The 24,859-nt window shown below is 44.7% G+C and overlaps 2 protein-coding genes across 3 annotated transcripts in view; both read right to left on the bottom strand.

Annotated features, from left to right (window-relative positions):
• Positions 1 to 4,320: 4,320 nt before the first annotated feature.
• Positions 4,321 to 7,946, bottom strand: LOC128500489 (ankyrin repeat and SOCS box protein 2-like). 2 transcript variants are annotated; one of them, XM_053469652.1, is made up of 5 exons: positions 7,590 to 7,946; positions 6,002 to 6,196; positions 5,307 to 5,500; positions 4,964 to 5,092; positions 4,321 to 4,714 (listed from the first exon to the last, which is right to left on the bottom strand). In XM_053469652.1, exons 2-5 carry the CDS (start codon positions 6,168 to 6,170, stop codon positions 4,493 to 4,495), a joined length of 714 nt encoding a protein of 237 aa, XP_053325627.1. In that variant the 5' UTR covers positions 6,171 to 6,196; positions 7,590 to 7,946; the 3' UTR covers positions 4,321 to 4,492. The 2 variants fall into 2 exon arrangements, with proteins under 2 accessions (XP_053325627.1, XP_053325626.1); XM_053469651.1 differs by having other exon boundaries at positions 6,002 to 6,200; positions 7,590 to 7,945.
• Positions 7,947 to 10,602: 2,656 nt separating this feature from the next.
• Positions 10,603 to 24,859, bottom strand: part of PLXNB1 (plexin B1) — a 59,266-nt gene continuing 45,009 nt past the window's right edge. The window contains exons 10-38 of the mRNA XM_053468918.1: positions 24,560 to 24,668; positions 23,436 to 24,347; positions 21,516 to 21,644; positions 20,929 to 21,051; positions 20,502 to 20,595; positions 20,252 to 20,418; positions 19,552 to 19,703; positions 19,066 to 19,171; positions 17,989 to 18,125; positions 17,595 to 17,771; positions 17,315 to 17,486; positions 16,907 to 17,149; positions 16,584 to 16,760; positions 16,232 to 16,380; positions 15,920 to 16,020; positions 15,491 to 15,708; positions 15,221 to 15,399; positions 14,941 to 15,007; positions 14,440 to 14,586; positions 14,107 to 14,284; positions 13,707 to 13,810; positions 13,369 to 13,453; positions 12,695 to 12,861; positions 12,230 to 12,390; positions 11,853 to 12,000; positions 11,524 to 11,588; positions 11,358 to 11,433; positions 10,959 to 11,033; positions 10,603 to 10,869 (exon numbers count right to left, since the gene is read on the bottom strand). Coding sequence (XP_053324893.1) covers positions 10,765 to 10,869; positions 10,959 to 11,033; positions 11,358 to 11,433; positions 11,524 to 11,588; positions 11,853 to 12,000; positions 12,230 to 12,390; positions 12,695 to 12,861; positions 13,369 to 13,453; positions 13,707 to 13,810; positions 14,107 to 14,284; positions 14,440 to 14,586; positions 14,941 to 15,007; positions 15,221 to 15,399; positions 15,491 to 15,708; positions 15,920 to 16,020; positions 16,232 to 16,380; positions 16,584 to 16,760; positions 16,907 to 17,149; positions 17,315 to 17,486; positions 17,595 to 17,771; positions 17,989 to 18,125; positions 19,066 to 19,171; positions 19,552 to 19,703; positions 20,252 to 20,418; positions 20,502 to 20,595; positions 20,929 to 21,051; positions 21,516 to 21,644; positions 23,436 to 24,347; positions 24,560 to 24,668 — 4,723 coding nt within the window. The 3' untranslated portion in view covers positions 10,603 to 10,764. The remainder of the gene's footprint in view (positions 10,870 to 10,958; positions 11,034 to 11,357; positions 11,434 to 11,523; positions 11,589 to 11,852; positions 12,001 to 12,229; positions 12,391 to 12,694; positions 12,862 to 13,368; positions 13,454 to 13,706; positions 13,811 to 14,106; positions 14,285 to 14,439; positions 14,587 to 14,940; positions 15,008 to 15,220; positions 15,400 to 15,490; positions 15,709 to 15,919; positions 16,021 to 16,231; positions 16,381 to 16,583; positions 16,761 to 16,906; positions 17,150 to 17,314; positions 17,487 to 17,594; positions 17,772 to 17,988; positions 18,126 to 19,065; positions 19,172 to 19,551; positions 19,704 to 20,251; positions 20,419 to 20,501; positions 20,596 to 20,928; positions 21,052 to 21,515; positions 21,645 to 23,435; positions 24,348 to 24,559; positions 24,669 to 24,859) is intronic.

Below are 24,859 nucleotides of genomic sequence, written 5' to 3'. Positions count from 1 at the left end.
GCCATCCTGATGTTTTTAGCTGGTTTCTAGCAGTAATCTCGGCGTCTCCTGACCTTTCACCTGGTATATGTCCTGCGTGTGTGCGCTGTCATGGACATTACATACATCCCGTGTTGCAATAAGACCCTGGATGTACAACGAAGGTGCTGGACGGGGAGAAGGAAAGCTGAGGTGCCAAGAATTATCTGTAGAACTTGAGTAAAGATGACTTTATTTTTAATGGCAGAGATTAAACCTTTGGGGGTCAGGGAGGAGAGGCGTAGAGTAGCACAAAACATTGGGGATCTTCTTTAAGCCGCATCAAGGGGTCTCCTCTCCATATACCCTCCTCTCCATATACCCTCCTCTCCGTGTACCTTCCTTTGGAGCCTATAATCCTATATAACTGTTTTTTTTACTTTTAACATGACCGTTATAGGCGATCATCTCTTCCATAACCTTCCCCAGAAGGATTTAAGAGAGCGGATTCCCTGGGTAGTTTTTTTTACATTAAAATTTAAGAGAGTGACCAAGAATGGTCAGTGAAGTGGTGACACTGACAACCGTGCAATCAGCACCCCCCCACCCTTACAGTCAGAAAAATAAGGGTTAAGGGTTAATCTGCCGTTGAAGAGGTAATTGTTAATGTGATCCCGCTTGTGGCCATTGATAAGAAGGGTTAGTAACGTCTTCTTAAATACTAAAGTAACCAAATCCATCGGAGGATAAGCCAGCGATGGCCAAGCTTCGTTAGATAAACCGTCCGCTACCTGCTTGGAAACCCCACTAATCCTCATTTCTCCGCTTTCAGCCCCCCGGGGGCTCAGGTGTTCCCATTAGCGCCTGAAATTAGAGCTGATCCTTGAAGCAGATTTTAGGGATGGAATTAGCTGCGATGCGTAGAAGGTTCCTCCGCCAGGCCAGATGGTCTTCTGCTCACCTCCTGCCCGGCTAAGAATAGTTCCAGATCCTAAAATAAAGAGACTGCTAACGAGAAGCAGGCAAGTCGGGAAATCTTTTGGATTCTTTTTCTGGTTTTTACCTGCATTGTGAAAGATTTAAATCCCTCCTTCATTCTTTGTTTCTGTCTCAGCTGTGTCGGGGGAAGATGCCCTTTTGATTACCTATTTACCTAATAGGGGGTCTTTACTTACAGGGCTGTATATAGTAATACTCCACAGCGCTGTATATATTAATATATCCCCCGGCGCTGTATACAGTAATATAACCCCCCCCTGGGCTGTATACAATAATAACCCCCCTGCGCTGTATACAATAATAACCCTCCCCCAGTGCTGCATACAGTAATATAACCCCCAGCGATGTATATGTTAATATACCCCCAGCGCTGTATACAGTAATATACCCCCCCAGCGCTGTATACAGTAATATAACCCCCAGCACTGTATACAGTAATATAACCCCCAGCGCTGTATACAGTAATATACCCCCCAGCGCTGTATACAGTAATATAACCCCCAGCGCTGTATACAGTAATATAACCCCCAGCGCTGTATACAGTAATATAACCCCCAGCGATGTATATGTTAATATACCCCCAGCGCTGTATACAGTAATATAACCCCCAGCGCTGTATACAGTAATATAACCCCCCAGCGCTGTATACAGTAATATAACCCCCAGCGCTGTATACAGTAATATACCCCCCAGCGCTGTATACAGTAATATAACCCCCAGCGCTGTATACAGTAATATAACCCCCAGCGCTGTATACAGTAATATACCCCCCAGCGCTGTATACAGTAATATAACCCCCAGCACTGTATACAGTAATATAACCCCCAGCGCTGTATACAGTAATATAACCCCCAGCGCTGTATACAGTAATATAACCCCCAGCGCTGTATACAGTAATATAACCCCCAGCGCTGTATACAGTAATATAACCCCCAGCGCTGTATACAGTAATATACCCCCAGCGCTGTATACAGTAATATAACCCCCAGCGCTGTATACAGTAATATAACCCCCAGCCCTGTATATAGTAATATAACCCCCCAGCGCTGTATACAGTAATATACCCCCCAGCGCTGTATACAGTAATATAACCCCCAGCGCTGTATACAGTAATATAACCCCCCAGCGCTGTATACAGTAATATAACCCCCAGCGCTGTATACAGTAATATAACCCCCAGCGCTGTATGTAGTAATGTCGGTTGGTGTTGACAAAAACCTTATTTAATCTATATATCTAATCTCAATAAACTCCCTTTATCTGCAGACCAGGAGCCGCCGTTGCTGTCAGTCATGTGATATTTTGGGTGAATTTCCCGACTCAAACACCACACTGAGCTGATACTTTATGGCAATGTTAATAAAGTCAGTTCCTCCATAGACTTTCATTAGTCAGAGAGTCCGACTGTGTGATTAAGACCGAGCCATTCAATTGTTTCCCACAGGCAGTATGAGAAGCTGTCGGGGTGTTTGTCTAGTAGATTTAGGGATCAGATAACAGAGGGGGAACTTATGCAAATTGCTGATACGCTGCTGCCTGAAACATTATATTATGGGGCAAAAACTAAAACTGTTCTGAAAATGTATTTTTAATCTGTAATAGAATAATTGTCAACGTCCCCCTTTGAGCCCAACTGAAAACTTCTGCTTTCCTTAAGCACACGACGTCCACGTTGTAAATAGTCTTCAGCTTTCTGCTCGGGTTTTACTGACGTGGGCACCAGCTGCCTCCACGAAGCTAAAATTTACAACCGAGGGAAGGATGCTTTAATCCCGAGAGCTTCATCCAGAGATCGGTTACCTGGGATATAACTCACGGGTGCGCACAACACGCGTCCAAACTCTCCCGTGAGCGTAATAACATGGTAATATGTGCTAAAACGCTGCTACAGTTACAGGGAGGGCGGTGCGGACGTGAAAGGCCCCTGCCTGATAAAATGCGTCTCGGTAGGACATTCGGTGAAGACATCCATCTCGTTCTACGTTGTAGGCTTGGAGCCTAAAAAGCTCTTAAAAAGTTTGGCTGGTAACATTTTGGGATCTTCTAAATTCTTTACAGTCAGAATCACTACTTGTATCTACCCAGGTCTGTAAAACCAGTTATGGGGACCTTTCCACCTCTTTAAGCCTGTTAGCAACAATCGGTGGAGATCGCGAGTCTAGAGGGAACAGGATCAGAAGTCATTGTGTTTCTCACTACAACAAAGTATCAACGCAGACAGTAAGAGTTTGCATGAGTTTATCAGGGGGCAACCAACCCTTCCAGGGTCACAAAAACAACTCACCGCGATGACAGATCATGTATATCTGCAACTGTATTCAAACACCCTGATCTTTGCAGACGTGTTGACGGCTGAGGGCTTTAAGTATGGGATGCGACTGATTAATAGATGAGGTTGGGCAAAAATGGCCACACGTTCTTCATAACCTCTCGTGATGGTTCCAACTCAGATGGTTAGGTTTGTGGGGAGGGTACTAGGTGTGATAAAGCACTGTTGGCACTAAATATAAATAAAAGTGAATAAAAGTGCTGACGAGTCACTAGCGGAAACATTTATACCAGAAGGAGCCATCAGGAAGCTCTCCAGTTCAACCCTCCGAGTTCCCAATTGGACTTTTGCTTATTGAGCCATCTGGTGGATCGAGCAGCGACCCGCCGGTTACTTGTGCTCCGTTATTATATGGCGCTGCAGACTAAGGATTCATATAATAACAGGAGGCAGGGAGGGGGTGTGGCTGTGATAAAGGGGCGGGGCTAGCCATGCACAGGGGGAGGGATAGACTTTAAAAGGCTGGGAGGTTGGCGGGGAGCGGGCAGAACATGAGAGAGATGGGGGGACGCTGCTCCCCTGTCCAGGGAGTGAAGACATTAACCCAGAGACCCGGGGAAGCAGCATTTCACCCGGAGACTCCAAGTGAAACCCAGCCAAACTTCCAGCTCTGGATAGATTTATCCCTAAAAGTGGTAAAATTGATTAACTTGAGTTACCTGATCGATCTTCAGGGCCATATTTGCATACTAGATGTACCCACCCCTGCCTGTACGTAACGCTACATAAATAGCTAATAATGAAAAGCTATGTGGAAAGAGAATGGAAAACGAGGCACGAGCCACGAGAGGCAGAGTCTGGGCACAGGAACTGTAAGAAAGTGCAAGGAATAGCCCTGCCATTCGAGGTGTTCTGTACCAGCTGGGGGTATTTACAGATATGTGGATTGCAAGGTGACCTAAGTTACCCAAAGTCCCTTAAACGTGGGTGCATTTAACCCCCGCGCCCTTGGCACTGACTGCTCTTAACTGCCGATAATGGAAGCTCAGCGGAAGTAACGTTTGCTCGGAGTTTCGTTCTGTTTGTTCTTGAGGTTTTTGTTTTGTTCTTGTGTAGCTGTGTACGTTTCAGTTTTTTTTCTGGTTAAAATGATCCAGCATCCACCGTACGGAGATGTGCAAAGTTCCTGCATAGCTGCTAGGGGGGGTCATTTCTGGGACACAGAGTGTAGAGCAGTCATATGCACACAGTCAGTCGCGTTAAACGCTAGAGGTTTTCCTGCAGAACTAGATCCTCAAACATGAGATAGCACTTCAGTGATTGCGGCAAGTTAAAGGTCCTAATGGCTTTGAGCCTCTGGGGTCCCAAACTCGAACGTATCCTCAGGCGGCTGAGATGCTTCAGCGAGCGAGGCTGATGGATGTTGGACTCGATCCAGCCAATAAACGCAACTTGGGAAGCAAGGCGCTTGGGTGGTAATCCTGTTTTCTGCAATGTAGATGCATAATTGGTTACAATTCTACATACAAGAACCTAGAATCTCTTCATGCTAATGCCGGAGAACCAAATAATAATAAAAAAGATAATTGGAGAACGACTTTATGGACTGGGAGGAACCACTGAGGACCACAACTTTGTCCAAGACTTGATCATTCAAGAAAAAAACGGTAAATTCCTCATTATACTGGAATATGCCTCATTACGTGGTGTGCTCGCTAGAACAGAACCGTACCGTACCTTGTTCTTGTACGTGATGGCAGCTCCTGCTTGCACCAAGAGCCGAATACACTCCAGTTGGCCGCTGCATGCCGCCAGGTACATTGGCGTGACTCCCCAGTTGTCCTGGAGGTTAACGTCGGCTCCGTACTTTGGGAAAACAAAATCAAGAATCTTATTATGTTCTAGCAGCCACCAACGAAAGAAAAGTCGCAGTAACTCCTCTTCTGGCTGCGTGTGTTCCACTCCAGACCCGCATCCTGCTAACTTGGGGCGAGACACGAGTAGGAGCAGATTCCATCTTCCACCACCTGCTCAAATGCCTTTGGAATCGTAAGAAATTAGAACTTCATGTTACCCTCACCTGTATCAATAAGAGAGCACAATCTGGGAATAGCCCGATGGCGGCGTGTAACGGGGTTCCGCCATGTTTACAGCAGCTATTCACGCTTGCACCGTGTTGCAGCAGCAGCTCCATGGAAGTCCTTTGTCCTTTATAGGCTGCCCAGTACAATGGGGTCTTACCATAGTAATCCTTCCGATCCACCAGCTCTTTGTCTAGAACACATTGGGAAGACCAGTATTAGAACTCCAGCTAAGCTAAACCACTACTGAACTACAATTCCCATGATCCCCCAGCGGTATTTGTACAACCAAAGCCCTAGCATCATAGGGATTGTAGCTCTACAGCTTCTGTTTACTCTCAATACATTTTTTAGCGGTTCTATGGTTCTTTTTCTAGAATGTTTATGTTTTAGAAACTATTTTAACTAACGTTAGCCTCTTACAGTATAGTATTTCCCAACATGCACCTCCTTTGTTCTGATTGGCTCATTAAAGGTTTTTATTGTGATAAACGAAACAAGAGACATTGGGCCGCTATTTATAAATCGACATTCTACGGCAAAGTTCTAAATGTGCAACAATCGCCATGGAAACCCACGGAATGTTCCTGCTCGCTGTTCCGGTTCTTATTTAGCTCATGGAACAGGAAGGGCTTTTATGAAGAACTTGGTCTCGGTGTTACGTTTCCCAAAACGCGTCGGGATGTGAACGCACCTGAGGTGGTCAGCAGCTGGCGAAGCTTCTCCACGTTGCCCCTGCTGGCCTCGTAGTGGATGTCTGTCCATTTGTAGTTGTAGCTGGGGGCCACCTGGTAATGCCTCACCTGGCTCTTGGTGCAGGGGGCCCGGGACAAGGAGCTGATATAGAAACCCATCTGTTTCATGGGGAGAGATCTTCAAGTTCCAGCATCTGGCTTGTGGAAGATAATAATATTAAAGAGACAGCACCCAACGGGCACAACGACTAAAAATAACCACATCTTGTTTGGAACGTCGGCTCCCAAGTGACCAAAAGCTATCATTTTGGTGCCGCCACCTGCCAGTAACGAGGATTTTCCAGCTCTTTGGATACTCGAGCTTCGCTGGATAGAGCCCCGGCCTGGAGCCAGTGGCATTTATTCACTAAACCATGAGTTAAAACATGCCGATGACTGCCCATAATGGTGGCCATTCATAGTCCTCCTTCTCAACTCATTTACAACCCTCTGGAGTCTGTAGGACAGCAGAAGATTAGAACGTCTGTGTTTTAAGGTCAAAAGACGCGAGAAGGCCTGACCCAGCGTCACGTAACGCACCGTTTAATCCGCGACAGAACTTTCCAGAAGGCGCCCGACCCGCTAACTCTGCATCATGTAGGATGATCCGTGTGACCCTATATAATTCCCGTGAACTCCTGTAATCACCGCTGATCCTTCACAGCTTCTTCAACAATGGGTTTTATATCTATATTTCTTACTGACTGATACAATGTAACATTATTATTATCATTATTATTATTATTATCATTATTATTAGTGTTATTGTTATTATTATTATTGTTGTTGTTATTGGTATCATTATTTATATAGTGCCAGCAATCTCCGCAGCGCTTGCTACAGTCCCTACATTCAAAGGGTCCGACAAAACTACAACCGATTAGACTTCGTGTATGACCTCATATGGCGGTTTGTTCGCATCATAAGAATGAGATCAGAGGAGAGGCGAGTTTCTGGGCTTTGTGGGATGATGCGGGTGATCCAATGTTTGGATGGTAATAATAATGTGCCGAGTGGCCAAATAATCTGCATGCCGATGGCTGCAATAACCGTTACCAAACAAGTACCGGCACCTTCAAATGGTTAATAATCAGCAATCGTTGGCTACGTCACTGCAAGTCGAATGGCCTGGACTCGGATACATTCTAGATTGTAAGCTCCTTGGATTGTTATGTGATGCTTGTTGTGTCCCGTTTACCCCTTGTACAGCGCTGCGGAATATGATGGCGCTATATAATTATTTATTATAAATAATAATAATAAAAATACAAATTCTGTGCCACAAATGTATGCCAAACAAGATAATGATAATATTAATAATTTTCTTAATCAGAATCGGGTATAATTATTCTTTATACATGTTTCTTGGCTGGAATACAGTATACAGAGCGGCTACTTTTCATTCTGTAGCCCTTAACCCTGTGAGTGCCAGAGAGTAATGCTGAGCAAGCCTTTGCAATGTGCTGCAGCCCCCTCTGGCACTGAAAGGGTCTCTGATCGCACCCACCATCTACCCCCCTCCTTAACGTAAAGAGAGCAGACTCTCACCATCCTGGGGGTCTCCGGCTGCTGTGAGGGGTCTGCAGGGGGCAGACTGTGGCAGATCCCAGCTGCCCGTGGGGGCCTGGTGGGGTAAGTGACCTCCTCCGGGATCAATGGACTCTGTGCAGACCCCCTAAGGCGCAATAACTGCCCCCATCCCTCCTCTTCACAGTCCTTGCGTGGCTCCTGCGTCGGTCCGGATGCAGCGTTATTCCTCCCCAGCCCCCGTGTCCGAGCGAGTCTCTCCTGCCCCAGCGGCTCCTGCGCTATTGCCCGGGCTGTGGGTGCAGTCGGCGGCCGCTCTCCAGGGTGCTGAAAACAGCTCTGGCTGCGCATGCGCGGCACTGCCTGCCTGTGCCAGGGAAAGCAAGTGCATGGGTGAAACGCAGCGTTGGCAAGGAGCTGCTACTGCGCATGCGTGCAAGAAGGTGCGTGCACTGGCATTTAAATCAACTCTCACTATTCTCTTTATTCATATGAACCATTGTTATTATTGTTTATTAGTTTTAATAGAGCCAACATAGTCCATGGTGTTGTACAATGGGGAAATAGGACAGAGTATCACAGAATGTGGATTTAGGGCAGTGACGAGTGATGAGGTCACTATGACGTTTCTGAAAGTCAAAATTGTTATATGATGCATTTCTTATTGTATAGAGATGCCTTTTAAATTATATTTTTACTTACTTTTCTTTTCCCTTGTCCTTTTTTTGACAGTGTAAGTAAGTTTTACTTGTAGGGAGAGGGTAGTAGATAAGCAGAACAGTCTTCCATCAGAAGTGGTAAAGGCTAATCTAGTAAGGGAATTTAAACATGCATGGAATGCCCTGGCTTAATGGAGTCTCTGCAACCACTGCATTGAGGACCCTGAAAGCCAGAGGCACCAAGCACCCCCCTCCCCCGCCCAGTCCAGGCATACCTTTTTTGGAGTCTGTGTGTGAATAGGGCGTGTTTGTGTAAGTATGTGTATGGAGTGTGTGTGTGAATATGAGTATGGAGTGTGTGTGTGAATATGAGTATGGAGTGTGTTTGTGTAAGTATGAGTATGAGTATGGAGTGTGTGTGTGTGAGTATGAGTATGGAGTGTGTGTGTGAGTATGAGCATGGAGTGTGTGTGTGTGTGTGGATATGAGTATGGAGTGTGTGTGTGAGTATGAGTATGGAGAGTGTGTGTAAGTATGCTCCCGGACTCCCCCTTCCTCAGCCAGAGGTGTCTGTGTGTGTTACTATGTGTGTAAGTATGTTGTTGGTATGTTACAATGTGTGTGTAACTACTGTATGGTAGCGAGTTTGCGGGATAGGCGTTTGTCTCCCGAATCTGAGAGAAGACCGAGGACGGATCAAGGTCTGAATCAGGAAAAACAGGCAGACTAGATGGGGCCGAATGGGGCCGACATATTCTGTTTCTAAGCCACGAGAAGTAAAATATAACAAACGTTACGGTCTCTAGTGTTCTCAGGCCTTGTTTATTACCGTTTTTTATGGTATTAAGGTGGTCATTCTGCTCATATAGAATGACTTATATAGAGTCCCTCACCCCCTGTAGTAACCTGAAGATTGACCAAGAGAAGAGAAGAATGAAGACAGAGAAGTGGAGACAGGGAATTGCTTGTCAGAGAGGGTAGGGAGAGACTGAGGAAAAGAAACAATGAATCTCAAATGAAAATTTGGGCCCCTCTCCTCATTTTCAGACATTTATACAAATTAACGAGTTTAACAAAATGTGTTACCATTACAATTCGTACTGATCCGAGTGCATGAATGAGACAGGAATGAGGACATAACACGTAATCTCGCACAGAGTCCACCAGGCTTTGGACATTTGTAAAATTTATTGAGTAATCTGTGTAAAGACTATTTGTTTTATTAAATGTCATTTTTTTTTCTTCAATGTGATGCATTTTACATTCGTTTTACACGCTGACAAAAAAACAACATCTCATTTCACAGATCTGTAGCTTCCTGGTTCTAGAAACGGTTATCACGCTATGTCATTAGATTCACCTTCAAGTTTTATTTGTCTTTATTATTTACGTTAGCCGTGAATTCTAATTCCATTCGTAAAGACGGCACAGACGACGTTCCGGAATTGCCGAAAAATAAAACAAAGAGAACTCGGGAGCCGGAGAGAATCCCCCCCCCCCCAAAAAAAATGAATGAATGTGCTGTCTTCGAAAATAAATTACAATTCTCCTTTAGCATTTAAATATCATCTTTTCAAGACTACTATATATATATATATATATATATACACATGTCCGGTTCGGAGGAGCAAGATGGCCGCACGAGACGTGGACTTGTACGGCGGGGGGGGGGGCTGCGTCTTACTGTAAAATAAATCCATATTTCAGGTCAGTGCTAGGTTAGGTCCATCAGGCTAATAAATTAACATCTAGATTTCTTTAACGGCGTTGATGGAGCATCTTCTTCTCTCGCTATTTGTTCCAACGCGTTTCACGCGGCCGGTGGGAAAAAGACCCCCCCCCACAGAAGATATGGATGTAAATTAAAAATAGGGCAGCTAAAATTTATACAAAATAATAATTCAGTTTTTTTTTTAATATATTTTATATTTTTTTAGTCCAGAATAAAACCCCCACGAGGGAAAAGGCAAGAATGAATCCTACGGAACTTGGTTGATTGTTGAGTTGATGTTTCCGGGGAATAGGTGCCGTTCGGGGTCGATGCTCCTTCTCTTTAGCCAATGAAGCTACAGCAACCACCGGCGAGACGACTCCCAGGGCATTAAAGAAGTAATGTTCGTGAGATCAGTCGCTCCATAAACTGTTGGTTGTTCCGAGGTGGGGGGGAGGGGAACAGCGAGATCACCAATCCCTTCTCAGAAGGCTGGTGCCAGGGATCCTCTCCGCTATGCCGCGGCATCAACGGGGCTCGCTGTCTTTAAGCTTAAAACATAGACTTGGCACATGAGAACGTCTAGGATGACCGTGTACCCCATTCTGGGGATAAAAATCCATTATTAAAGTCCTTTTTTTTTGTAAAAAAACAAAAAAACAGATACCTATAAAAATATCTTTATTTGACTTCCACGTAAGCACCTGCCCCTCTCTACGTTCCGCTCGACCGGTTCATTGTGCGAGGGTTTCTGCTTCTCAGAGGCAGCCGTACCTTCTGCGATTTTATAAAAATCTTCCGAAGAGAGCCGTAACGAGTTCCCGCGTCACAAATCCGTGACTTTGTTTTCCACGGCGGCCGCTATCTGCTGCAGCCGGTATCCGAGCTGCATCTTCTGGGCCGTGGTGTCCTCCTCCAGTGCCGTGATAATCTGGAAAACACAAAAGGAGGCCATGTATCTGACAGTGATCTTTTAGCGATATTAGTGAATGGACTGGGGGGGGGGGAGAGGCTACCCACCTGATCGTAGTATTTGTTAATATATTTGTAGAGTTCATGGAGAGCCACCAAACAGTTAAGTTCACCCGAGCAGTTCTGGAAGGAAGAAACAAAGTGTTGGGTACGGTAGGAAGCAGAGCGTCGAAGGGACAGTTATGGTGCTGACCATGGCTCTCTCTCATACAGAGATAATAGAAATGTTACCCCCAGAACCCACAGACTGTAATATAAATTGTATCAACCAAATCTCAACTAGTTTCCTCCTTACGAGCATCTTCGAAATCAACAATGTAGCATGTCTGAGTACAACCTGCTCGGAACGAAGACCGCAACAATGTACCGCTGCGGCACGACATGGCCAGGAAGGTCATTCATCCAAAATCTGATTAGATGTGAGAAAGTATTACGAGGCCGACTTACCCTGGACAGCTCGGCGAGGGCAGAATTCATCTCCTGGTCACTTGCCGAGATGGTCTGCCGGATGTCAGCGTAATACCTGGAGCACCGAACGGAGATGAAACGTTAATTATATATTCAATGTGTTTGAAAGAGAATGGTCTCAACGGAACATCGTGCGCCGTCTTACCTCTCCACCATCTGCTTGTAACGCGGGATGTCTCTGGCATAAAGCAGTTTGTTTATGGGAGAATCCTAAAAAAAAGACAAGAAAACCCAGCTCAGCGTAGGAGCAAACCCCGCAAGATGTGAGTATCTGAAAGTAACATCTGATGAAACAAGCTGCTTCCATGGAGTGTTAGGGAAGGTAATCAGTACCAGGTCCTTGCCTTAGTTGGCTACAATGTCCCAAGAGACTAAACTCTGCCCCCCCAATAGTCTCTGCTCAAATTCGACAGCAGAACGGAAGGTCCTCACCTACGTTTAAATGCTTTTGTTATGTATCCAGAGATCTCTTACCCTTCCCAGCTTGTGATCAGCGATGGTGCAGGAGTCCATGAAGGTCTGTGCGATAACCGAGAGGACGGCGTCGACGCTGTCCGAAGTCTGCACGTCAAACACAAACTGCGGGTTTTTGATGATGTTGATCCAGAACCTTAAGGGCAAACTGCACACAACGGAAATCGGTCAACAGGAATGAAGGAGACAAGACCTTCTGAAATCAGACATTACCGAGAGCGGCTCGATGCCAACTGATTGGGGCTTAGGGGTATTTTACAACGACAAAAACACACATATATAAAAACACAGGGGAAATAGATCCAGGCTTGGCATTAGAAGAATGTGAGCATTCATTCGCCTCATCCTTGTAGGATGGGGTGGGTTAGTCTGAGTACCTGTTGGTTTTCCAGATGTGGATGGTCTCCGGGTCTGAGATGCCGTAGTGAGCTGCTTGCTCATCTAACAAGTCAAAGAAGTATTTCACAGCGAGCGGCACGGGGCGGCTGGTGCTGAGTATCACCTGGAACAGGTCATCCACAAACTTCTGCAGAGTCCCCTGTGAGCGCAAGGAGATCGAAGTTAGTCCGGTGTGGAGAAGTATGCACTCATCGCCCAGCACTCACTCTTGGAGTGTGTTCTCCATGGATCCCTGAACATGCCATGAGAGCCCCTACCGTGCACGCTCATCACACATGCACAGTAACAAACAAACCTTATTATTACATTTATTTCCCCAGTTTTCGGCTCGAAGTATCCAAAAGGTAATAATTGGGGCGTAATCGTAATCGTTTAGTTCCAAAATAATAATTATCCAGAAGCGGAATGTGAATTTGAATCCATTGTGCCCACTTGTGTCTCACCTTCATGGACAGAAGGCGCGTCAGGTAGATTTCGGGGATGGCTTTAGCTCTCTCTCTGTCCCGTAAACTTCCTCTCCTGTGTTTGGGGAGCTCCGGCTCCTCTGTAGCTTTCACAAGATGCCAAAGCTTTATCCCTCCCTCGTCAGCATCCTCCAGCATCGGCGTTTCTGTAAACCAACGCACGCAAGAATATCAATAGTATTTTTTTTATTTATTTATTTTAGAATTTATGAACAAAAACCCAATCCATGCTCCATAAGCAGCTACGGAGAGAAAGAGGGGTCAGTCTCCTGCCAAGACACTTTCATGCCATTTCGCCCATATTCTAAAAGTGATGGAAAATTCTACTTTCCGCACCAATGGAACAGTTTAGTTTAAACTGAGAAAAAAATGTAGTATGGATTTTGTCAGCAAAGGACCCTCGTTAATGGCTAAGTACCGTCTTTACCAAATATTAGCAGTTCTTATTAAGCAAGGATTTCAAGCGTCCCCTGTGCTGTATCTAAGGGGTACAAATACCAAAGAATGAGGAATACTTCCTTAGACCACCAGGAACAGATGTAATAAGGGGTTCGGTGCCTTTAGGGTCCGTGGTGGATAAAGTAGAGCCGTTTGCTGAGTGTTGGTACGAAATATCTTTTCCCCCAAAGTTCTAGAAGGTAAACTTCACTCACTCTCTCCGGGGATGTAATCGTGGTTTTCGGGGTGGATATGTTTGCTCAGCCGTGGAACCAGAGCTACCGTTGCTGTATCCGGAACCTGCAAAAAACCAGTATTTTCTATAAGATTGTAAGCTCCTTTGAGCAGGGCCCTCCTCACCTGTTGTCTCTGGACGTCATATTGTTACATACTACTTGTTATGTCTTGTCTACCCATTGTACAGCGCTATGGAATTTGATGGCGCTATATAAAACTATAAATAATAATAAGAAGAAGACAGACTAAGGGTCCCGTGCAGAGAATCCCGGGGAAGATGAGCCCTCGGGCCGTAGGAGAAGAAACAAAGCCTCACCTTGTAGTGCTGTAGCGTGTTAATGCGTTTCCAGGATCCTTGGAGCACGGAAGTCAGGTCTTCATCGGAGAGGATGAGGTGTCCTGCCAGCCCCGATCTCCATTCTGCAAACAATAAAAATGAGATAACAATTCAAAAATTCTATCGGTGGGAGAAGCCTCTCCTCGTTTTACAGACTGGAAAAAGAATAGTGAATTTCTCTATTTCATCAGATTGCCAATTTGTTTCTTATTAGACTATCCTAAAATCGTGCTTTTCCTATAGAAACATCATTATTTATTTACATTTTTTTTTTTCAGTAAAAATGACTTGGTAACATTATAATTTAAACTAGATTTAGAAGAAAACATCAACAAATGATTTTTTTATTTTTTTTATTTTATTTTCTGGTAGGTCTCACCAAGATCGAGGGTTTCAGGATTAGGCCGGAGACAGTACGGCGTTCCCTTGTAAATTTGGTCCAAGATTTTCTCCTTCACCTGAGTGATGGTATCGCAATCTAGGACTTTCACAGGTACCCCCTGAGCTTCCTCTTCTCCGGGACCCCCACAGTTGGTCTGAGTTACAGCATTCAGTGTCTGCGGAGGTAATATAGAAATTATTAGAATGTCCAAAAAAAAGCTTAAAATGGGCAAAAATAAAAAAAAAACCTGGGATATTGTGCAATATACATGGAAGTCAAAGAAAACAAAACAATGGATGATTAATAAGAATAATAAGAGTTGGTTCTCACCAGAGTTTTGTATTCCACGTCATCCCGAAGTAACCGGTTATCGTTTAACGTGTACTTGGCTTTGCCGGTCACACAATCAACCGGTCCTTTGTCCACCTGATGCTTTATGCCTCGGAAAAGCATGTAAAGAGGCTCCCCAACTGAGTCCTGAAACGCAGAAATCAAAGTATCACCGACGAAATATTTTATACAAAGATCTTAAGCCAAAAGGACTCCGAACGGGTGACTGAAAAATGAGCAAAACGTATGGTTTCGATATAGGATGGAGAAAAAGGTGAAGATGTAGGGAAAAGGGGTTATAAGAGAATACAGGAAAGTGAGTAGGACTAAAGAGAGATAGAGAAGGAACTGAGAACGGTCACCACACGGGAGGTAAGCGCATGGAAGGAGGAGAGAAGATAAGTAAATCAAGACGATGGACGTGCCAAGGTCCAAGATGGAGAAGTAGGTAGAATGGACGGGGCAGAGAGGGTACCGTCCCCTGGCAATGCACAGACGTACCCTGACAAAGGAATACAGACAGATGGACATCCAATTTGTCAGCAGCTTCTCCACCACTGTCTCTGTCCTACAGAAATGGAGCCAGAAGAAGAGAAATGACCTCTGCAGCCGAATTACAACGATCACTAACTTTAAAAAGCACCCATATTATCAAGCCCATGGAATAGAGATCCTTTATGCCAACAAGAACATTACCAGGGGGTTTGCATTTGTCCATGGTAGTAAAGTGAAATGTTTTTCATAGTCATAGAAGGCAATCAAAGCCAGGGATAACCTTTACCTTCTGAGCATCAGCTTTGGGTTCTTGGCCACATACTGTTCCACTAGATCATTGAGGAGGGTCTTCAAGATGTCCGTGAAGTATTCAAGCTTCCCGTGCAAGGATACAGTCAGGAGAGAGGCCACATACGCGCGGTCCCTTGCCGAGAACGTCCGTTGGCTTTCCAGAGTGTGGATAAACTGGAAAGGGCCAAGAGAGGATGCGAGACAATTATAAGAAAGGTGCCACCGCAACAGCCGCCATTTCATAAAAGAATTCCTGGGTTTGTACCTTGGTGAGGAACAGTTTGCTGTTGAGAAGGTTTGACAGCTGAACCAAACCCTGTTCTACCGTCTGGCGACGACCTTCTGGTACATCCAGATCTCGTTTCAAGGGAGACTCTCTGTGACCGGGGAAGAAAATCCTCTCAGCGTAAGACTTGTAGTCCAGAAAAGGGATGCCCGTTCCGACTAAGTCACTGGTGAGGTCCATCATTTCGGTCATCAGATCTATGGCATGAAAAAACCCAACAGTGAGGAAATTCCATAGTGACATCATTCTGTACTTCGGAGAGAGAGATTCCACAGCAGAAACCAAGAAGGTTTCAAAAAGCGCATTATTTTAAAAGCCCCAGGATATATCAGATTATTTGGCCGGCGGTAGGTTAGCATCTCAGGGGTGATGACTGCAGGGCATATCCGCGAGTTTCAATAAATCTACCTGTGAATTCCTTCTTGCACCGATCCCGGACACTGGTTTCCAAGTTCTCCAGCTGAATCTGGACCTTTTTGTAATCTCGCAAAGCCTGTTTGCTTTTTCTCCTAGAACAAAATTGAACAAATGTTTGATCAGAACCAATTGGAGCAATCAGGATATTCTCTCCCTTTGGTTTCTACACGGAATGCTCCTAGTTTTGACATTTGGTCAACAACTTCTCATTTCTATAACCCCCCCATCCAGGAAGATTCCGAGCGCATTCATTCATTCATTACTCTGCGGCTCGCTTTCTACAGAGATTGGAATATCACATACCTATAAATCAAGACAATGATGAGGACAATCAGAACCACAAATGAAGCTCCCACTCCAAGTCCGATCTGAGCCTCGAGGGGGAAGGTAAGCTGGCTATCTGTGTCATATTGCACTTTCCCAAGGACTAAGTGAATTCTTCCTATCTGCACCTGGATGAATGAATAAAACACAAAGATTCCATTTTAACGAATGAATGCCCAGGCCTTTGTGAAAATACGGAACATTAACAGAGCATATTCAGGCTTTCTTCTTGTATAGTGATGGTGATCACCCACTGGTACCGTGGAAATGTTGCCGTTGGGTATATGGACCACGGAGGAAACAAACAATTAGACTAATTTCAGGTTCTTACTGTAAATTCGGGAAGAGAATCCACTCCCTCTCTCTTGGACGGATAACGAGGAGATGGCTGTTTCTCTGGAGGTTCACAGTACAGATGGTTTCTCGTTAGCGTCTTCACCATGCAGACCCCGTCCCCAACCATTGCTACCATCTCTTCTTTGGTAATGGCCAAGTCCAGGTTCTCTCCCTGAGGACAGAGTAACAGCTTTTGAGTGATTCGACCTTGGATCTAAATGTATGCTGTACACAGATCGAGGGGATCTGTTTGAAGAGCTGGTCATTTGGACACATAATCATTGGATTTATTTAGACGTAGAGAATTCTTCCGCTCACCTCTACGGAGATAACACTGCCGGGCTTGTGTCGATACGGCTTAGCAGGATCCTCTGTATTCAACTGTTTCAGCACTGGGTCTGGCTCGTATGTGAATGAAGCAGTATTTATTACACTGAAGTTAAAGTGCAGATTATCCAGAATAAACTCCATATCTATACGGCTATTACAGTGCAGGGGGTTAATGGCTGGAGTCTTGCAAAGGAGCAGGGAAGACGAATTTATCAGGCAGACCTCTTCAAACTGCACGAAAGAATGAAAGAAACGAAAGAATGAAAGGTTACTTGAGTAACAAAGACAAAAGAAAACAACAGACAATGCAAATATTATTATTACCAATAACCAGCTGAGCCGATGTTATATAGACCTTGTGTAGACCGTTTGGTATGGAAGACACGGATCAATTACCTGTTCTACACGGCAAAGAACGTTCTCTGGACATTCTGTCTCGGGGACGATACGGCGGTTCCTAACAAGACTACGCCTCTTTCGTCTTTCAACTGGAGAAACCGTCACTCGGATTTTTGGAGCTTGTACCACATCCAGATTCTGGCCAAACACCAATATCACACGACCTCCGCTAGAAAGGAATCACAGGGGGTAAGAGCCGCTTCTTTTTTTTGTTGTTGGGTTAACATCACTGTTCTAGACAATAAGTTCTTGTCCATTGTTTGGTAGCATTGGGTACCTGATGAAGCTCTTGGCTGGACTGGCCGACGTAATGTTGGGATCCGGGGTGTAGGTGAAAAGCGAGTCGTACGCTCTCAGTTCCCGGTCGCCGTAGCGGATGGTTACTGGAAGCTCTGCTGTGCTGTTACTGGAACCAGTTAAACACTCCAGCTGGTTCTCCTGAATTTCTGAAAAACTGTAGATAAAGGAGGAAAAAAAAGAAACTGTTACTGGTTCTGAAGATTGTTTCCAGATCTAATTCTACACATCATTTCTTCTTCATGACCGTCTTAACATCAGCATGTTAGGTCAGCTAAGGTAAGTAAGCATTTTGGGGCAGGACCCCCCTTTAAATCCTGCCCTTCGGGGAGCAAACATTTGATTAACGGACAGAAAATGTTGCGGCAACGTACATCAGGCAGGGAATGTCGCCAATCAATACTCGGATTTCACTCAGGCGGCCGGTGAGAAGTTTGGTTCCCAGCAAAGTGACTCTCGTGCCTCCAGATTTAGGTCCCCGAGACGGAGAAAAAGTAGTTAATATTGGATTCTGAAAATAGAAACGCAAGACGTTAGACATCTGGATAAATTATTATTTATTCATTTATACAGCGCCATCATGTTCCGTGGCGATGTACAAAGGGAAAACATGACATCACATAACAACTGTCACTTGCAGAAACAAATGGTGAGGATGGCCCGGAGTCTACAAATAATATATACAAGTTGTGTCTGTACAACTGAGAATGATATAAACTTAGTCGTGTGATAACGTTTCCATAGCGATACGTTGTGACATCAGCAGGAGGCTATACTGCAGATCATTTCATATAATTCTCAGTTGTACAGACACTAATCATAATTTACTATCTCGCAGGCGATGCGGTAAATGAGAATAACGTCCTCTCTATGACTTCACCAAAACCTTTCGCTTCTGCCTAAAAAGTACATAAAACTCCGTGCATCAAAACCCAGAGAAATTGGCTTCTTTTCAAACATATTAATCAGACATTTTTATGCCTTCTTCTGGATCAACAATTACCGGAAAATCGGAAAGGTTGAATTTAACATATTTGGATCCCTTCTCAAATGTAATAATGTTGTAATGATAACTATGTTCCAGCCGAGCAGTAATATTGGCTGGTATGGATGATGGGAATTGTAGTGTCACTTCTGTAGTTACCGTACTAAATCTTTCCTGCATATCCAGAGCTAAGTGTCTCTAAGAGCCAGACCATAAACTGAACACACATAGTAGAAGCTTTTCAACCCAAATCAGTTTTTTAACCCTTCCCCTTCACATCTTTATTTTTATTTACGGGCCTTCAGCCCAGCCAGTGTTAGTTAGAAATCGAAATCTAATGGCCAACACTCTTGGTAGAACTATCTGGTGCTTCATTCACAAAAGACGGGTTTCGCCCAACAATTGTCTGAGCCATCGCTCGTCCTGCCCGCCGCTAGGCATTAGCGTCCAGGATATAGTCCATTACCTGGTAGGTAAACACTTGGCTGGAAACACCATGTAATCCTCCGGGGACTCTGACAGACACATGGCCAGATGTCTCAGACCAGCTCTTGCCGGTCACACAAACAATGCTGTCGGGAACAAAACAGACCACAATGAGACTTGTTATAAAAAAAAAATGGAATAAATGTATAGATCAAAAAAATTGGAATGCATGGTGGAGACAATGTATCTCATCGAGGGAATGGAGAGTTTAATGGCGGTGTGTAACTACAGTGCTTTCCACAGTAGGAGGGAGATAAACTTTTCTCCAGATTTGGGGCAAAGTGGGTTAGAAACATGTCTGCAAACCAACCCCCAACCCAGCCATGTGCTTGTTGTCCATAAGCTGCTTTATATTCATAAAAGCCCAATGCTATTACAATTATTGTTAAGAAGGGAATTTCCATTTATAAATATTATAATGTGACGCCTTCTATGAAACTGAACAATGCGGAAAAGTGTGGATTACCTGCTGGAAATCTCATATTTTATAGAGTCCACCTGGCACGGGATATCAGCCACAGTCACCGTGTCTGCAATGTCCTCAAGTTTCTGACCCAGGTTGGAACCAGTTATGGTGATTTTCGTTCCACCCTCTATGGGGCCGGAAAGAGGCTCAATCTGGGGGGGAAAAAACAATACTTTTTAGGAATCTGAAACTCACTACAGATTGAATGAATGGATCTGAAAGGAATGATTGGAACCTTAATGAAGGCACTGATTGTAACATCGTATCAGAACCCGTTTGCCCTTCTGTTCTGACCTTTCTGCGACCTGCCTTGAACCCAACACATTACTGCTCATCATAGTAATTTATTCACAAGGTCTGAAAGACTCTGGACCAATCTACAAGGTTCTAGCTGATCCAACAGCCATTGCATAGACTCAAATAGTAAGAATGTTATGTGCTGAGGTTTCCTATAAAGCCCTGGGATCCTCAACTTCAACCTCGGAAACATTGAATCCGAACAAATTGCATCATAAACACCTTTTCCTCCGGAGTTCTGGAGTAAGGGGTATTTCGGGTATCTTTGATACTTCTTTGGGCATGTCTTGAATTTTATATCAAACTTTGTTTCTGATCAAAAGGTCCCTTTACGAGTATATATGCAAACTTTGATTGACGCATCATCGACACGATCGGAGGTGCTTGTATGATGTTGACTTACAGAGTGAATGAGAGGCGCAGGGCAGGTTCCTTCCACTTGTTCCTTACAGGATTCATGAAACAAGCAGCTTGGATATTCTCCTCCACACCACACGCAGTGATACTTGGGATCAGCGGTTTGGCAGCGGCTGCAATCCGAGTGTCCGACGGAGCAGTTATACAGAGTTACTGCGGAGTGAAGGCAGACAGTCATGTTACTTGATCAGGAGAACGAGGAACCTCTAGATCGATGCATTCTGCGGCTCACGTACCATGGAGATCCTCCGAGCTGTCGACTCGCAGATCATCCTGTCTCTGCACAAACACCAAGGCGTTGAACTCTGGCTGGGGAGCCGAGTAACTGTACTGAAACAAGACCAACGTGTTATGAGGCGTGCTTAAATAAAATAAGTAAAAATACGTGATAATCAGCAATACTCTATAAAGAGACCCCAATGCCCAGATTTTTAGTCTGCGTTTGGAGATATCTAGTCCCCATCGACCTCAAAATATGCTTGGAAATGGCCGCATTCAGTTGGTCTTCAACATTCAGTTGCCCTTTTCTCAGGTGAGTTGCACCTGTACTCAAGCATATCCACCGTTGCCCCATATTTTGCGTTTTACGGAATACAACCATGGGTAAGAAGGACGGAAATAATCCTCACGGAAGTCTTTCCCGCCAGTGCCTGCAATTATTACCTGGTGCAGTTGACACGTAATGTAATACTTGGAGTCGTCCGTTGGATCTTGTTCCACCAACGCGTCGGTCACCAGCATATTGCCCTCTAGGACGAGGACGCACTCGTAGTCCCAGTCTTGCTCCTGGATGAGATAAACAGATGGTTGGGTTGTCGGCGCGGATCTGACCTCTGACAGATCTCCGAAAGGATGAGGTCTCACAACAAACAACAAACAACAGACATGACATGTTTACATAGACAACACCAACACTAAAACAATTAACTCTTCTACCAGCTGTTATTTATTTAGAGGTTCATAATGCATCAAACACTGATATCGCAACAAATTATATGTTCTAGTTACAAATTATCGGGGCTTTTAGGGCTGTAGAACCCTGCGATACCCTCATCCCCAGCTAACAATCCGAGCTCCTAGAAAAGAGAGGAGCAAAGATGGGCACAGGGACCACCAGAAATCCAAGTTAAAATGACCCCATAGGAGTCATACCAAGGCTTTACTACACTCTGTTCCGACACACACGCTGGTAAAAAATCTGTGGGGCTTAAAATAGGTAACCTTGTTGCAAATTCAAAAATGTCAGATACCTGATAATGATGAAAATTCTTTCCCAGTAAAGTGATTTTTCTTTCCACGTTAACCGGCAACAACGAGGAGCTCTGGATGCTTTCCACACACGGGCAAGCGTCGGGACCCCAGAATAATTTTTCATCGTTCTGTGAAAAAAAAGGGGGAATAAAGCATTTCCAGAGGCCGCGTAGCGTTTGATGAAGAACCCCATTAATTATTATTATTAGAAGACAAGGCTAGGCTTTAGTACACAGAAATATTCAGCCGAACCGTCATGGAAAGTGTTAAAATTAATGATGTTTTCCACCACCGGGTTTAAATATGCTGTTTCATCTTTAAAGGCTTCCTATTTAATAGGGTCTCTTGCTGAAGGAGAAGAAGAAAAGTAGCATGAATGGTATTGTCCTTGAACACAAAGGGACATCTCTTGTCACAGCCAGATCTGCTCAATGCCAGCTGGCAGCTGACGAGCCAGGAGGTTTCACAGCAGTCACTTGTGAACGCCAGCGAGATCTCAAATAATGCGTCCCTGCTCATAATTGCACCCTGCGTGAGCCAGCTGGCTCGGATGCAAAGCCTTCAACCATTAACGATTCTTACTAGAGATTCTGCCAAGCTGGAGAAGGAGGATTTTACGTAATTTTATTACCAATTGAACTACGAGTCTATCTGAAAAAAAGACCTTTTACCAAACTCCCCCAATAAATCTAAAGTTCTCGACCTTCGAGCCAAAGTGAGAATGTTCTTGAGAGTTATTTAACTATTGAGGAGGACTCTCCGCCTTTAGAACATCTCTAGGGGTCTCTAAACCCCATGCCTTAGGGAAGGAAGATGTCTACAAGGGGAAATTGACAGCAAAGAAGCCATGGTGGGTTCAGTAGGTGGAAGGGGGCAACAGGCTCTGCAAGGGATCGGAGGCAGCTGAAGGTGCTGTGGCAGGTGCAGGGGCAACTATGAAGGGAAAGGCAGCCTATGGTCTACGGTGGGGGGGCACTGCTGTAAAAAGGCTGATGACATCATTATCTCTATTTATGACCCAAAAACAAAACGTGATGTTTGTCAAAATGTATTGGTGCCAGTTTTTACACTTTCTGGCTTTATTTCTGGCTTTATCCCCCCCCTTATTGGGAAGATAATAGCTTCTGGATTGGCTGTGGGTCGCAGTGACATGCGGCCCTGGACTTGAACCCTCCTGTCGATTTTGTTCATTTATCTTGAAATCCCTGCGGAATTTGAGGCTCAAAATCTCAATATTTTAATCAATGGAGACCCAATGGGATGTCTTGTGGTTAGAGGTTTATTACCCTTTTTTAATGGAAATAGGAAAAAATATATTTAAACAAGAAAATAAAACAGGATGCTCCTTTCTAAGCATCTAAGATGAGATATTTCTAATAAGGGCGTTTTACTAGGAAAAAATCTCCTGCAATGCTTACAATTAATTGCTTCCAAATCCCCAGAAGTCCCTTATTAAGATCAGAGGCAGGCCACCTGCTGCTCCTCAGCCGTTATTGGACTACAAATCCTATCATCCGCTACCAGCATGTGGTTTTAGACTGTGTATGAAAATAATGTGGCCATAAGCAGGACTGAAGACTCTCAATATGTTGAATATTTGGTAAAACTGTTCAAAAAAAAAGGTATTGTTTCCAGGGGATTTACGAAATCCACCAAAAATTATATTTATTATTCACTGGCTTTACTTTTTTACATCTTTATATGACATTGTTAAACTGTTTGGGTCTACATGGCACCTGGTGTTGGTCATGGTGCTGAAGACGGGGCAGTAAAGAATTCCTGGGGGTAGTTTTGATAATGGGTTCCCAGTGGCAACGACACTATATGTCTATGATGTTGCGTGATTTGGCTTTAATATAGCTTAAAACTAACAAAAGAAAAATAAATTGGGCCAGACTAAACACGGCCACGATTCTTACCAACTCAAAAAATCCCGGAGAATCAAATTGATAATCCATCCCTTGTTCTATAATACCAGGGAAACTGGGTGAAACGCCATCGATGTCTCCGTCTCCCGAAAGGATGGTAGAAGCTGAGAAGGATGATGTCTCATTTTCCACGACGGTAGAATCCACCCAACCGTCTGCCTCGGTGTGATCCAAGCTTTCTTCCTCGGCCCCCTCCATTGTGATAGTTGGAGGCTCTTCGGAATATGGAATTTCACTGCCTAGATCACCAGGGAAATCGGGCAAAGTAGGAGCACCTTGAGTTGGCTTGCTGGTTGTTGGAATGGGATGGACAGCGGATGTGAACTCCTCGTGCTGCGGAAGGAAGGTGCTGGGAGTCCACGTCACTTTCTGATCATTATCAGACACTGTTGGTACAGGGACAAGTGGTGGCACTGATACAACATTAGACGTGGTTGTGCTTTGAGTGGTCCATTCCTCGAAGAGTACATCTATGTCAGTAGAGACGGGAAGAGTCTCATCTTCTGTGATGGGAGGGCTTGTAAAAACAGTTATAGAGAGGGTGGTGGGGTTCACTGTAGGGAGGCTGGTTGGTTCTTCTGTAGGAAGTTGCGTTGTTAAAATCGGTGTAGTGTCCTCAGTGGTAGGTTCAAGTGTGGTTGGCTGGGACTGAGGAGCGGTAGATGTTTCCTGAGTCGATACCGTGGTAGTTAGAAGAGATGTGGTTGGCACAGTTGTAGGCACATGTGTGGTAGAAGCGTCAGTGACAACCAGTGGCGTGCTCTCCGTTGTGGTTGTAGTTGTAGTGATCTCGGGAACGGTGCTGGGGCTCGTTCGTTGAGATTCTGTGGTTGGAGGGATTGTAGACAATGGTTCCGAGGGAAATACAGGAGGCTGGGAAGGTTCTGGAACTGGAATCTGTGTCTGACGAAGAGAAGGCAGAAAACATCAATGAATATTTTTATAACACAGCTGCTTGGTTATGGAAGACCTATTTTTTTTTTGAGAAGACATACCGTGTAGATACAGGTCACTGTATGGAATGAAAGACGCAGGGTTAGGGAAAGCCGGAGGGAATAAGGAAGTATGGAAGGAAGAGGAAATAGAAAGTGGAGGACGGGTAAGAGAAGGCGTACCAGCTTATTGTAGATGATCGTTCCCTCCTCGCAGGTAGCCTTGTGTGTGCAGAGGTGTTGCTGAATGCACCAGTTACATCCCCAGTCGCTGCTCGCGCATCCACGGCACCTGGAGTTCCCACAGAAACACGCCAACAACATTCAGAATGGAACAGACAGCATCCCTAACAATACCCGCAACTCAATCACAGAACGAAGCGGAGAGGTCAACTCAAGAGCACGCAGGACAGACACAACAACAAAGGGGAACACAAGACACGGTGCTACGGAGAACGCTTCACACGCGGAGATCGGACTTTA

This window comes from Spea bombifrons, chromosome 6 (assembly GCF_027358695.1).
Source record: "Spea bombifrons isolate aSpeBom1 chromosome 6, aSpeBom1.2.pri, whole genome shotgun sequence".
Classification (NCBI taxonomy): domain Eukaryota; kingdom Metazoa; phylum Chordata; class Amphibia; order Anura; family Pelobatidae; genus Spea; species Spea bombifrons.
Note: the sequence above shows the minus strand (reverse complement) of the source record. Positions and strands in the feature narration are given on the sequence as shown.

Bases quoted from the DNA above. Each gene is read 5' to 3' on its own strand.
- LOC128500489 (XM_053469652.1), bottom strand. From the start codon at position 6,170: ATGAAACAGATGGGTTTCTATATCAGCTCCTTGTCCCGGGCCCCCTGC. The intron at 5,093-5,306 runs GTGAGGGTAACA...GTTTTCCCAAAG, and splicing joins GTGCTCTCTTATTGATACAG to TACGGAGCCGACGTTAACCT. The intron at 4,715-4,963 runs GTACGGTACGGT...TCTACATTGCAG, and splicing joins CCATCACGTACAAGAACAAG to AAAACAGGATTACCACCCAA.